We start from the raw sequence: 13,751 nt of genomic DNA, 5'->3' as shown, positions 1-13,751 counted from the left end.
CCCCTGGAGGGAAGGAGACGGTGCCATTTGATTCGAAAGGAACTGAGATACAGAGCTAGGTGAAGTCAGTGGGCTCGTGGCGATGCAGCCAGGCTGGCCTCCTTCTCCAGCAATTGCTTCGGCTGCGTTTTGAATAGAGGGATGGCAGAACATAAACCTACGACGTGCCACGTAAGAAAGCCCTCGAGGCAGGGAGTAGTTAAGCTGTTTTTTCTTGCATCAGCATAATGGCTGGTTCTGTGAAACACAGAAGTATCATTTTGAAGTTTTCAGAATCTTACTCTCTAAAGAGTCCGAATTTCTGTGGGTGGCTTCAGGCTCATGCTTTCAATTTCATGTTAAGATAGGAAAATGGAGCCCTTCTTGCCGAACCCTAGAGAAATAATTGCCAGATGTCACACGGAAAAATGTGCTCGTGGCTAGAACATGAGCACTTTAGGCAAGGGCAGGAAATATCATATTTGATAGAAGGTCTTTACCTTTATAATCTTATGGAAAAAGTAATTTACACAATTGGAGAAACACATTTACACAAAATGACATTAATTAGTCTCCTAACATTTTGGGACTGCTTTATTGCAGAGTAAGGAAGATTATAAACTCAATGAAACAAAGTTCTTCTGGCTTTGTTTGTTTTAGTGAAAAATGAAGGTACATCACCCTAGATTCCATTATAAGGAAATAAATTTTTTTTGCTAAGTCTCAGCTGTAACTCTATACAAGCCTACAGATACATGCAGCATTACCATAAATGAGAGTAAAATAAGGAGAGTATTAAAATGTAGCTAAAAAAGAAATCAACTGCCACTGAATAGAGTGTAAAACTATAATTTTGCTATTCTGCTCCCCAATTTGTAATAAAAATGTCAATCTTATGTTTGTATTTAAAAGAAGACTTTGTTGACTCGTTTTTTGAATAATTTAAGAGCAAGAACAGCAAAAATATTCTAGTACATATTTTTTAGACAAATAAGCATTTTAACAAAAAACAATTCCCCCCAAAGGATTTTGCAACATTCACATTTTAGCAGATGTCCAGATATCAGCACATGCAGAAAATCTGAAGAGTCGTATCAAACTAAATGCATAGTTTTCTATTGCTATTACCTTTGAAAATTATAAGGCTTGCTGTAATCCAAATAGTCTATTTTGAAATTAAAAAAACATGACCATTCAGCATCAGAAAATCCCTTTTCACTTCCACCATTTTTGAGAAATACACATCTCATTTGAACACATATCACCTCTTCAATTTTCTGCTTTGCCAGAAATCAGGATATTCTTTGCAATATCCTTTGCCAGGATCAAAGATAATCTTACATAATTTACCTTCGCATAAATTAAACAAAACACTTTCTCCTAGACCATAGAGTTGGAGCTAGGAAAACTAAGCTCCTATACTTGTTTCTTTACTCATCTCTTGTTTTTTACCCCCTTTCCCCAGTCTCACGGTATTTAAAATGAGTATAATGATACCTGCTCTGTAAATGGCTATGATGAAAGTGCTACGAAATCCTACCTGTTTTTTTTTTTTTTTTTTAAATTTTGTATGTCCATTAGGCTTTCATGCAATTTAATCTTCTTTATCTGCTATCTCTGTTGCTTATCCTCCACTGGAAAATCTGAAACTCTGATATTATTGGCTGGTTTTACTGGGCTCCTACCCTTCAAAATAAGTACTATCCGGACTAAACATGTAAGACAAACTTGCTAAATGAAAAATCATTATAGATACGCCTAAGAAAAAGGTTTGCCCAAATCTATTTGATACAGGCCTATAAAGAGAAATCTACATGTACATGCATCACTAGCTATTGGTAATATATTTACTGATTATTTTCTGAAGATAAATACAGGTCTTATGTATCTTTGTTATGGTCTCCCTTTGTCATGGCATGCTCGTTATGAAGCCAAATAAGCTGCCTGAATTTGAGTAGAAAGAAAGCATTAGTATTAGAAACTGTAGGAGTTTGTTACTGCAGCTCAAAATCCCAGGCAGTCTAGGTCAGAGAACCACTCTCAGGGTTTGAAATTAGTGAGCCAGCAGTAACCGAAGGTTTTATCTGCTCTAGATGGAGCTGTGATTCCTACAGTACCTGGCCATTCAGCGTAATTCATCTAAAGTCAATGAAGTCCTCAATTTATTTCTAGCGCGTCTGGCACTCCAGCACAAGGCAGCTGTTTCCAGGCCTTCATAACCCATTCCACTATTCTGATTTATAATCTGTTACGGGGTGACTGCCACAGGCACCTAAGCCACAGGCCTGGGGAGAGGAGAATCCAGAAAAATGGATTCTAACAGAATTATTAGAAGAACTTTGCAGGAAAACCTGAAGGTAAAAGCCTGACATGAATTCATTACATGAGGACTTAGGCTAGTTCAGGAGATATCTTACTGGTACAGAGCAAGATGGTTTCATGTGAGTGAGATGAGCCTGACTTACTCTCTTAAGCACCTGAAAATTACCTGATGCTACTTGTTCATCCCTTACTAATAAATATTTTATCTTGACATTATCTCCTTCTCAAGTGCTAAATGATAACAAAGCACCGATTCTCTCCCTCATGCTTATCAGGCAAGAAAATTTGTGGTTTGTTTTTTTTTTTTTTTTTCTTTTTTTACCACACCCTTCAATAATTCAGACTGCATTACCATGTTTTTGCATACACAGGGAATAAACAAACCACGACAAATTTCTGTCAAGCACCAGTTGCAATAATGTGTGCACAACAGAGCAGCGCCTCACCGTGCCCTCCCTGCTCTCGCACCCTTACCTGGGGGCACAGGCTACCAGAATATTTGCCATCAAAGCACAGTATTTTTTGAAGTGATGTAGATTTAATGATAAGTTATCCATGCAAATATAATAACTGGACAGTGTTTTACATTGAAATGCCATGAACACTAGTGATGTATCCAACTATGCGTTTAAATAGTCAAAGTTCGTCTGCTGATTACCCAAATATTATGCCTTTGAGAGACATAATTACAGTCCCTCTACATGTGTGATAGTTTGAATTTACTTCCACTTCATACTGTGTCATTAGTCCACCTACTTGTCATACAGACATCTAAAAATAATAAGAATAAAAAGGATCAATTTGACGATGACAATTTTAATACAATCTTGGCCTTTCAATTAAAAGTGAATAGGTATGGAGAACATAGATAATTACAGTACATCCCCTCTGGCACAAAGGCTCAGTAAAAAAAAAATCCAAACACTCAGTCAGCCTAATTCACATGCTGGCTTCTGCTTCTGTAAGCAGGCAGACCACAGGCTGCCAAAGGCCTTTTGTGGTATCGAGTCAATGACAATAATTCAGGAGGTAAAAAATGACCCTGTCAGGTAGCAAAGTTTTCTTACAACTCTTGATTCCCTGTATTTCACATATGCACCTGTGATCTTTGCATTGTCCTTCAGATCTCTTGTACAATAGCATGAATATCATAGACCAGGTATTGATATATAAAGGGATACACACATTATTGATACATAAAAGGATACATGTTCACATTCTTTATGCAAAGCTTCAGACACAGCTTCTGAGAACAGAACAACATAAAATTTCACCCAGTCAGTGGTGTGTATTGAAAGCCTGAAGGGCTGACTGGGCTTCTTGGGGGTAGACCAATCCCGAATTGCAATTATGAATTAAAGCAATGGAATTGTTCTCAGGCTTTGACATTTACAGGTGGAAAATAGGGGCAGAAGAGGAGGCTAAATAGATAAAACATCTATCTTTGCAGCTAATTCTATACATTTCCCTAGTACCACTGATACTAAATGGAGAACGGGGAGTGGGAAGAGGTGGAGGGGAGGCAAAAGTCTCCACCCATTAATATAATACGCACTCTTCACTGTTTGAATGTTTGGAATTGTGGTTATAACTTGGATTTTTTTTTTTTTTTTAAATGTCTTTTCAAAGATCCTACTGAGTAGTTGTCATCCTTTAGTTATAAAGGCATGAAATTGTTTGGGATGATGCCATTATTTTAAAAAGTGGCACAATTTTAGTCTTGGTTTTGCCATATAATTAGTGCCTGTGAAATGCACTAGGAGCAGCCTAGGAAATGGTCCTGTGTTTTGTGATATGACTAAGCAGCAGGAACGTGAGCTGCCCAGCTTTATTCCAGTGGACTCGAGCTCTGTTTCACACTCGTGGTCCCCAGTTGTTTAAGCTGGGGATCAAACGTACTCCAGGGACACACTACCTGGACGTGTATACAAGATTCACTTCAAAGGAAACTTGAGCAAAAAGATGAATAGCAAATAGCCTTGTCCTTCTCTCAGAGTCAAGATGTGGCAGAGGTATATTCAGCAACTACTTTTGAAGAAAATTAGATTTGTCTTAGGTTGTATTTGAAGGTTTTAATTATCTGAGCATCTTCCTGCAGCAGTTTGCATATACACCATAAAGGCCAGATGGAGTTTACTGAACACAAACGATTACACTTTACAAAATAGTTTCTTTCCATCTGATTTCACTATCTAAATGTAAATAGGCAGGTAGGCTTAGAAAATAGGTGGCAGAAGAAGAAAAAAAAAAAAAAATCAACACTGCACTTCGCCGTAGGAAATTCACATGTAACCCTGGCCAGGAACACTGACACCCTGTGCACCCTGGTTTGTCCTAGCTCACCCGTGGATATAAGTCACTGATGTTCGCTTCATTTTCAGGGAAGCGTGCTTCTCTTACAAAGCTGTATGCTATGCAGTTTGATAGGGAGCTACTTTTTCCTCCCTATACAACTTTTTCATCTAAGTTAACTAGGACTCAAAGGTTTCTTCAGCTCTTTATTGGAATACACAAGATGCCATTATTAAATTATAGATTAGTTTGCATGCCCAGATGAATTTTGGAATAAGAGAACTGAACTTTGAAGCCTGGCAGAGGTATGTGTCTGAGCAGAACATGAGCCAATCATGTGGCAAAGCTGTGTTGGGAGTGGAAGGAGACATAGAGACTTCTCACCCGTGGAGATACTAACAGAAAGGGCATGTGTAAGAAAGATGAGATAAATATGCTATGCTTGGTACTGGGGATTAGCATCCTGTTTTGGGCACCACATTTAAGGAAAATGTAGTTAAGTTGAAAAGAATCTGAAGGAGACCAGCAAGAAGAGTAAGTCTGGAAAAATTGCTTAGAAAATAAAAGAATGGAGGGATGTGTGAGAAGAGGACAGCAATCTCCATGCATGTAAGCAGCTGCTTTAAAGACGAGATCGATCACCTGCCTGTGGGCAGTAGTGGTAGGACACGGAGTAATTGCCTTAGCTTGCATGCGTACATCCTGGGGGAGGAAGGTTAAATATGAGACTAGATAAATACTATATCTAAAACTGTTTACCTTGGAGACACTAACAGCCATTACTTTCACAGGAGTTTTTAAGAAGAGGGCAGGCAAGCGTAGCTGACAAGGCAATAAACCTCTGGCTGAACGACAGACAATTTTCTCTTGAGGAACTCTTGCATTATATTAATATTTACTTATGAATGCTGCACCTATACTGAGCACGAAAACTGCTTTCTCCTACTAATGTCTCTTTATATTAACCATGAGAGGTCTCTGCAGACAGTCTTCTAAAGTGGTATATATTGCATATTTCTAACAACATGCCAAAGCTTATCAGAGGTCAAAGAAAGCAGTGAAAGGTCAGGTGAAGAATAGAGTCTTTATGCCTGGTAAGTTATGAAGGTATGATTGATAAATACATATCTATAAATGTATGTGTATATAATGTATATATAATGTGTAAGAAAACAGCTAGGATTTCTTTACTCATTTGTCACATGCAATTTTATTTCAATCATGAAGAAGGTAGCATGCAAACTACCGCAACAATTGATTGCTCCTGTCAGTGATCAGGAATGAAGGAAGCCCTAGAAAACCCACATTAAGATTTTGCTTATACATTCTACTCTAATCTGGTTTGTACAGTGAAGAGAAGACGATTACTAGGCATCATGGCAAATTACACTTGACTTAGATACTGAAGATTAATGCCACTTTTTCTAAAGTTAATAAAATCCACTTGCAATAGGATTAAAGTGAACAACCAGACATCCCAGTGTAATATCTACATACGCAAAGCTAAATGTATGCCTTCAAGGTTTTCATAATAAAATAGAGCGTTATTCAAGTGAGAACAAGAGATGCAGTGCAGCTGTATGTAGAAGACACTGTGGCTTTTCTAAGGCTTGGCTTTAAGCCAACAGCGTAGCTTCCAGGTAGCTTTTCAGGCAGGATGAAATCCAGAAAAGAAACAAGCAGCAGCCTACGCTATGGGCAGTCCCCTATCTGATAAAAGCTTCTCTATCTCAGGATGAAGCTGTCAGAGGTAAGTGTCCTTCTTGATATCATTACATCTCCAAAAGACGGGTACCACTTTGTATATATAAGAAGGTGAAAGCACAGGAGGTTTATTACATTGTTAAGCCAGATTTCTTTTTTTGTTTTACTCAAGTTTTTACTCAGTTAGGGGTACAACAGCAGGTATAACTGATACACCCTTGCAGAACAGTGATATCAGTATGCTCCGATCAGACATATGTCCCATCATACTAGAAGACACAAAAAGGTAAAAAAAAAAAAAAAAAAAAATTGCTGGGTAGGATTTTTTTTTTTACTGGGTGGAAGCTAAATCAGCAGTGTAATAAAACCTGCTCAAAGCACACATGAAGTCTTACATTATTGTGTGCCAAACCAGCACAGGCCTTAATTGTTGTACTCACTCCTTTACACACCCAGCAGAAACTGAGCCATGAATTTTGCATACTTTAAGAAAAACAATCTATCAACAGAAACCATATTTTTTGCCTTCTATCTTCTCTGAGACACGAATTAAAAAATAGCTGTGATGAGTTTATGGTTTATTGAACATCTCTGGGCATGCAAGACTGGATGGCCTCTGCAACACAGACTATAAGCCTGGGGGACTCCCTCAGATTTCAGTCTAACTTTGTCACAGTCAACAAGAATTTTAAAAGGATAAACAAAGAAACTCACCCTTGTGGTGTAAGCAGCTTCTGGGTCATCTTCCAGTACACGAGACAGACCAAAATCTGAGACTTTGCATACCAGGTTACTATTGATGAGGATATTACGAGCAGCTAGATCTCGATGGACATAACCCATATCTGACAAATATTTCATGCCAGATGCGATCCCTCGAAGCATGCCTACTAGCTGGATGACTGTGAACTGGGCATCATGTTTCTGGAAAATATTTGAAATGTCATTTCAGAGATTGTTCATGTTCCTCCTTGCACGGAAGTTTTGATAAAGGCCCTGGAAGCTCCTCAAGCGAAGAGCTCGTGAGTCAGGGGTCATGATTTCAATGTCACATGGAGGATAATCTCCCAATCAGCTGAGGGAAGGGGACAGATTTTCAATTCAGATAAAAACTTATTTTTCCTGTTCTTGCTGTCATCAGAATTTTAATTTCCTGGATGGGACCTGTGTAAAAGCAGCACATAAACCTAAGTTGTGTGTGCTCATGAGACTGGAGTGTTGGGACATTAGGGAAACAGATGTCCAACTTCCCTAAAAGACCATAGGAATTATTAGTGAAAATCCCAGCCTTACCCAATGGACTACTGAAGGTTTTCTATTACACAAACATTTTTTCTAACAAAAGCAAATGCTGATCTGATTCAGTGGCTTTCAAATTCCATTAAATTTAAACTCATTCCTCAAAATTTTTCTCAACTTCAGGGGAACATAAAAATCACTTAAACACACTGTGACTTAGCCTAGAAACCAATAGTTGCATATATTTCTAATTGTCTACTTCTAGACACATGTTTTAAATCTCCCAGCTCTTACTAATGCTGCTTGTTAACATCTAGCTTTGATATTGATATATAGATACACAGACGACAGGACAACAGTATGTCCTAGTGCAGCTCTCAAATGAATCCCCCAGTGCTGTAAATGTATCATCATGGGCAGCTCTCCAGCTCTTCCTGCTGCTTCTTCCAGAATTTTATTAAATACATGGGAGCTGGCTCCGCCATGTGGGGTGAGCTCACACGAATCAGTCTGCAATTCATTTCATTTTTGATTAATATACTTAGGGGCGATATTAGCACTGTAAACATTAGACAAATATATGGCACAACAGATGCTTAAAGAGCCTCTCAGAATTCCCTTCATGAAGAAATTCATTATTATAAAAGACTCTTAGCAGTTCCCTGTTATGAAACCTTCTTTAACTAGAGCTAACACAAGAGAATCTATATAGACCCCGGAAAAGATTTAGCTAGAAATCAGAAGGAGGTTTCTAACCATGAAAGGAATGGGATGCTGAGATAGCCTTTCAATGGCAATGGGGAAAGGAAACGAAAGTTTTAAAAGGCATTTATAAAAAGGGTTATATGGCCTGGGTTGCCTGTGATATTAACGAATCGTAAGGTTCTTATCTATGATTCCACACAAGAGTAGTAAAAAAAAAAAAACAAACAAAAAACCACACTCAAATGGACGAACAAGCTGAACAACTGTTTTGTACAGTCAGAAATTATTCTCCTTTCCTCAGAGCTTTCTTCAAGGATTTTTAGCCTAAACAAAATATATACAGTTCAGTACAGATATATTTCATTCAGATATACTGACACATTATTTATATGTGTTTTACATGCTCCAGTGGACATCATAACATATATGGTACATACTGAAACTAAGGTTGACAATATATCCCCTTTTGGGGTTAAACGTCTAGTTCAGTGTTATGAATTTGGGGGATAATGTCATTCAACCGTGGCAGAACCAAAGCAGTCTCCCAGCCACAGCTGAATTTGCCCTAACAAATTAAAATTAAACTAGTGTTTCCCCTCAGATGGGATTTCATTTCTGCTACACTTCTTGTTTTGCCACAAGTAAATCTTGGTGACACAGGGAGCATTCAAATTTTTCTAGGCTCGCTACCAACTTTGACAGAAAACAAAGATAAATCAACAACAGTATTAGTATGTCTAAGGTTGGGAGAAGAAAACAGGCCAATAAAGTTTCCTAGCAAAACATTTCAAACACCCTCAGGTACGGGGTTATTCCCTAAACTTTTCGCAGTTAGGGAAACGGCTCTTGGCTCAGTACTACTGGTTTACTAATAAAATTTCCACAAATCCATTCACTTTGGAAATCGGTTGGTAAGACATACAGTCTGCCAACCAATAAGCGTAACTGCATTGCAGTAGTAATTCAGCCCTCAGAAAAACAATCTCCATTTTTGTGTGCCAGAATGTTGTGTTGTTTTGTTTTGGTTTTTTTATTGATGTGACATACTAATAAAACAAAAATGTTCTTCATTTTGGAGTAATACTTACTGCAAGCAGACAAAATGGACTAGCAGATCCCTACCTGGCCTTCTGAGCACATCACAATGCACACAAAACCAAATAGAAATAATGAAATATCCAGCAACAAGAGCTGATGATGAATCAGAGTACGGTGGCAGCAAATTCGTAACAAATTCAGAACAAGAGCCAGCCCTGCACCATGTAGTTCTCTATTGCACTTACCCGTAGGAAGCTGTCCAAGGAACCATTTTCCATATATTCAGTAACAATCATAACTGGTTTACCTGCAAGTATATTACAGGGGTCAGGCATTTAAAATGAATACATAATAATCAGTAAAAACAGGCATTTCAGAAACGTGCCCAAATCTTCCAGATCCCAAGGATAATTTTACATTTAGGAAGAAAGCAAAAGATGCATGGGCAAAACCTGCTCTGTCCACAACATAATTGTGATTTCACTGACATCAACAGAAATACAGTAATTTCAGCATAAACTGATACAATTTTTAGCAGCTCAAGTCCCAAGACACAAAGTGAAGCATCCTGCATTTTCAGTATACGGTGTCTTATCCATCACCGTTGCATATAATCCTTCATATAATTGTTGAATTTATGCAATGAAGTAGGTGTATTCTGCCATGCATTCGCCCCCAAGTTCCCTCTGGAAGGGAACTGGGCACTTGCTGTGGAGGGAGTCGCAGTTTCTCCCCAGAGGCGCCCTGGTCTGCACAACGGAGGCGCGAGGACTGTGGAGCAGTGCTCTACCGCATAGGCACAGTCAGTATGTTCCTCAGATACTACGGAAAGGGAGAGATTAAATAGCGTACATGGAGGCAATAGCAAAAAAGGTCTCTCTCGGAAGGATATTTACAACGCATTTAAACGGTAGAGCTTCAGTATTTTCCTAGCGTAAGCCGAGGAAAATGCTGGGGTGGGGATAGAGATGGAAGGGAAAGTGCAGAATAAAAGTAATACAGGGCATTGGAAAGAAAAGCAGAGCTGTAACACAGCCACCTTCCACTGCTGGGGGTCAGCCCTCTTTCCAGGCGGCCGTGCCTCCCTCTGCAGCAGGATCCCTGACAACGCCAACCTCCCCTCCCCTCCCGCCATGCACAACTGAGCTGGGGGCCGACCACGCCGCATCCACGGGGCAGCGGCATGCTCTCAAGAAACAGCTCTGCATCCTTGAAAAGCCTCTAATATCTTTCAAAACTTGTCCGTGCAGATTCAGATCAGTTTGTGAGACCATTCTTTCTACCCTAAGGTATTTTGTAACATAACCAAAGTTTTATATGCAACTCTGACATGTTGGAGAGAAATGAACACAAAAATTAATGTGATTACGGTGAAGTTTCCAGACAAAGGTCATTGCCCTGCTAATATTTTACCGTCATATGGATTTTATTATTTCATAATATTTTCTAAAGCTTTGTTTATTTTCTCTTTCTGGTAGAGAGAAAGGTGGGTAAGAGCATGAAGTTATTTAAGGAGATGAATTATTATTTCACATATAATACAGGAAGGCATCTGACCATAAAAGCATGACAAAGGCCTGCATATTGTATAGCAGGCATGGTGATATTTTAGCTTTTAAAACTGAACAGCATGAGGCTTGAAAGAGGTACCCAGTATAATTAAAAGCAAGAAAACCATTAAAAAAGGGAAGTAAATGGCAACAACTCCTTTTTTTTTTTTTTTCCAGAAAATACAACTTCTACCAAATAGAAATTCCTAGAAGAGAGATATTAATCTCAAAGAATGAGTTTAATGTAATGAGAAGAAAATCCTTTGTCTTCTTTGCACGGATTAATGGGTTAAAATATCTTCTTTCTGCTGTGCAAAAGATGTGTTATACTGTGGGAGTCACACTAATGGGTAATCGACTCTGTCATTCATTAACTGGTAGGAACAAACTCTTTATCCAAAACATTAATCTTGAATTATATAGGATATGGTACAGATAAAAGACCTAAAAATGTAAAATCTCAAAAAAAAAAAAAAAAAAATCTGTTGCTTAATCTTGTTAGCAAGAAATACGCAGTGCAAGGAAAAGTACCTAACTTAGACTCTGTGTGTAACATTAACCCAAAAGTATTTCTGGTAACGCACAGAAAATGCTGCTGGATCTTTCAAGTAAAGGGCAACGCACCGACGAGGCTATCCAAAACTTTCTGTAATAAATCCATGTACTTTGAAACCAGGAGACAGTTGCCTGGTTTCTGTATTAACCCAGTCAGTTTTATGACACATCAGAAGACTGAAATTAGAGTAAGAAGCTACGTCTTTCAAATTATTAAGAGAGCATCTTCCTGCCTTGCTCACCCATCCTCAGAAAGCCCCAAGTGCAGGGTTTCACCCTCGTTCAGTTGGAAACTTGTCCATAATAAGAAGCATATGCTCTGAAGCAACATGGCACGCTTTTAAAAGAACATTCAGCATTCATTTATCAAAGCACAGCCGTTTATACATGATAACAACTTGTGTCAACAGTGTTGCCGAAATTTATTATACTAACAGGCTACAAATTGCTGCAAATTATTAGTAAACTAAGCAGAACATCTGTGCTGGTTATTAAGACTACTGCCTACAGCGCGCCCAGGAGACCAGTGTAGCAGGAAAATGCGGAACAGAAATCAATGTGAAGGAGGGGAACAGCTCTGCGTTGAAGCAAAGGACCGAAGTCTTATCTGGTGGGTGCACCTCCTTCATACTGCCGGTGGGTTGTCCCACCGGCAACCCACAGCCATCCCAGCTTGAGAACTTCTCATACCAAACGGTCCTGTTATAGGGATCACGACAATTGCAGTTATTAGGAGCTGCTTAGTATGAAAAGCTAGTCAAAAAGAATTTGGTTAATGAAGAAAAGGTCATATTGCCTGTTTACCATGCATTACCTGTACTGAGAGTGATCCAGCAAATACTCCACAGGCTCTCTACTGACTGTACATAAACTAATGCTTTTGAGAGTGATTTAATAGCTATCATGAAAAAATATGAACACTTGCTAATTTGTTATTACAGTATATAGGTTTGTTTTAAAAAAACCAAACCCCACAACCTTCTTGTTCTTCTATCACCCTACAGAATATTAAAGAAAATAGATTATCTTTACTTGCATTTATGCCATACAATTTTCCCCAGTAAAACAGATATAAATAGTTCCAGAGCAGTTTTCTCAACTCCTGTATTTAAGCTATCTGGAGAGGGTGTTGTATCCCTGAGGCTTTTATTGACTTCAGCTGGGAATATTCAGAGCTTGCTCTCTCATACTTAAATGTGATAGGCAGCTGGCACTCCCAACCCCCCCGAAACAGACAGCAGTCTGCTGTGAATACAGCTGAGTAGCAAACTTACTAATAGTCACTTATACAGAATACAGATAGAATTAGTAACGCACATTCAAAAGCAATGCACAAATTCCTGCATACACAGCAATTAAATTATTTTCTCAAGTGCCACAGAAATACAAAATGTTACAAAATAGATTTTAGCTCAGCTGTGAATAGGCTGATGCTGGTGTTTCAAGTAATTTTGGGACTGCAAATGTTATTCTGACTCTGTGTGTCATTGAAAAGCAGGAGATAACTTGGATTTACACAGGCAGATCTGGCAGTCCTTTCCTAATGGGACTGTGAGACCTAAGCTGAAGAATTACTTCTTTGTTATTTAAATCACCAAAATAGACTTTCATGAATCACACCTAGAGAAAGCATTATTATTGTAACTGTGTTTCTTCATAACAACAGGGTTTTACATACCTTTCACTAGTTAGACACACTCTTGTGGGGTTTCTATTTCATATAATTTGTTGCAGTAAACTATGAAATTCTCTCATGCCTGCCTACGTTTGTGAAACCTTGAATCATGCAATTTTAAAACCAAAATTCCTTAAAACCAATAAAATCGTCTACTTAACAACAAAGTATTTGGTATACTTCTACCCAGTTAAACTGGAAACGTCCTCAGCACATTCCAAGCAGTTCACTGAAATGCCAAGGAGCTGCTTTGGCAGCAGAGTCCTCTAGGACGAACTAGGAAATATCCTACTGATTTTTTCCACTCCTCTGAAAAATCTCGGATCATTCGTGAATTTTTTTTTTTAAGAATAGGTCATATAAAATCTTACTGATCTCCCACCTAATAACTACTGCAGGACTTTGATCATTAAATTTATCACCTTATGCTGCAATAGAAATTTAGAAAGTCTCTGAATTTTCATCTCTCAGAACAAGCCAGTTTTGGTACTTCCATGCAGCCTCTCTTTCCTACTACTAACTATTTCTCTCTTTCCACCTCAAGGTAGAGGACAATCAGCAGCACAAGCAACGAGAGCCAGACTTGCCTAAATGAGGCAGTATCACCAGCACCAAATCCCACCAGCTGCTCTTAAGGGGAAGAGCACACGGGATCTGAGTGGCTTTGAGGAGGCTGCCATGGCTGCCATGGG

At 38.7% G+C, this 13,751-nt stretch overlaps 1 protein-coding gene across 1 annotated transcript in view; it reads right to left on the bottom strand.

Moving 5' to 3' along the window:
* The window catches only part of EPHA3 (EPH receptor A3), a 75,956-nt gene that overhangs the window by 20,015 nt on the left and 42,190 nt on the right, over positions 1–13,751 (bottom strand). The window contains exons 9-10 of the mRNA XM_009577926.1: positions 9,525–9,586; positions 7,012–7,221 (exon numbers count right to left, since the gene is read on the bottom strand). Coding sequence (XP_009576221.1) covers positions 7,012–7,221; positions 9,525–9,586 — 272 coding nt within the window. The remainder of the gene's footprint in view (positions 1–7,011; positions 7,222–9,524; positions 9,587–13,751) is intronic.

The sequence above is a fragment of the Fulmarus glacialis genome, unplaced genomic scaffold, assembly GCF_000690835.1.
Source record: "Fulmarus glacialis isolate BGI_N327 unplaced genomic scaffold, ASM69083v1 scaffold18075, whole genome shotgun sequence".
Lineage (NCBI taxonomy): Eukaryota > Metazoa > Chordata > Aves > Procellariiformes > Procellariidae > Fulmarus > Fulmarus glacialis.
This window is presented reverse-complemented; position numbering and strand designations above follow the sequence as displayed.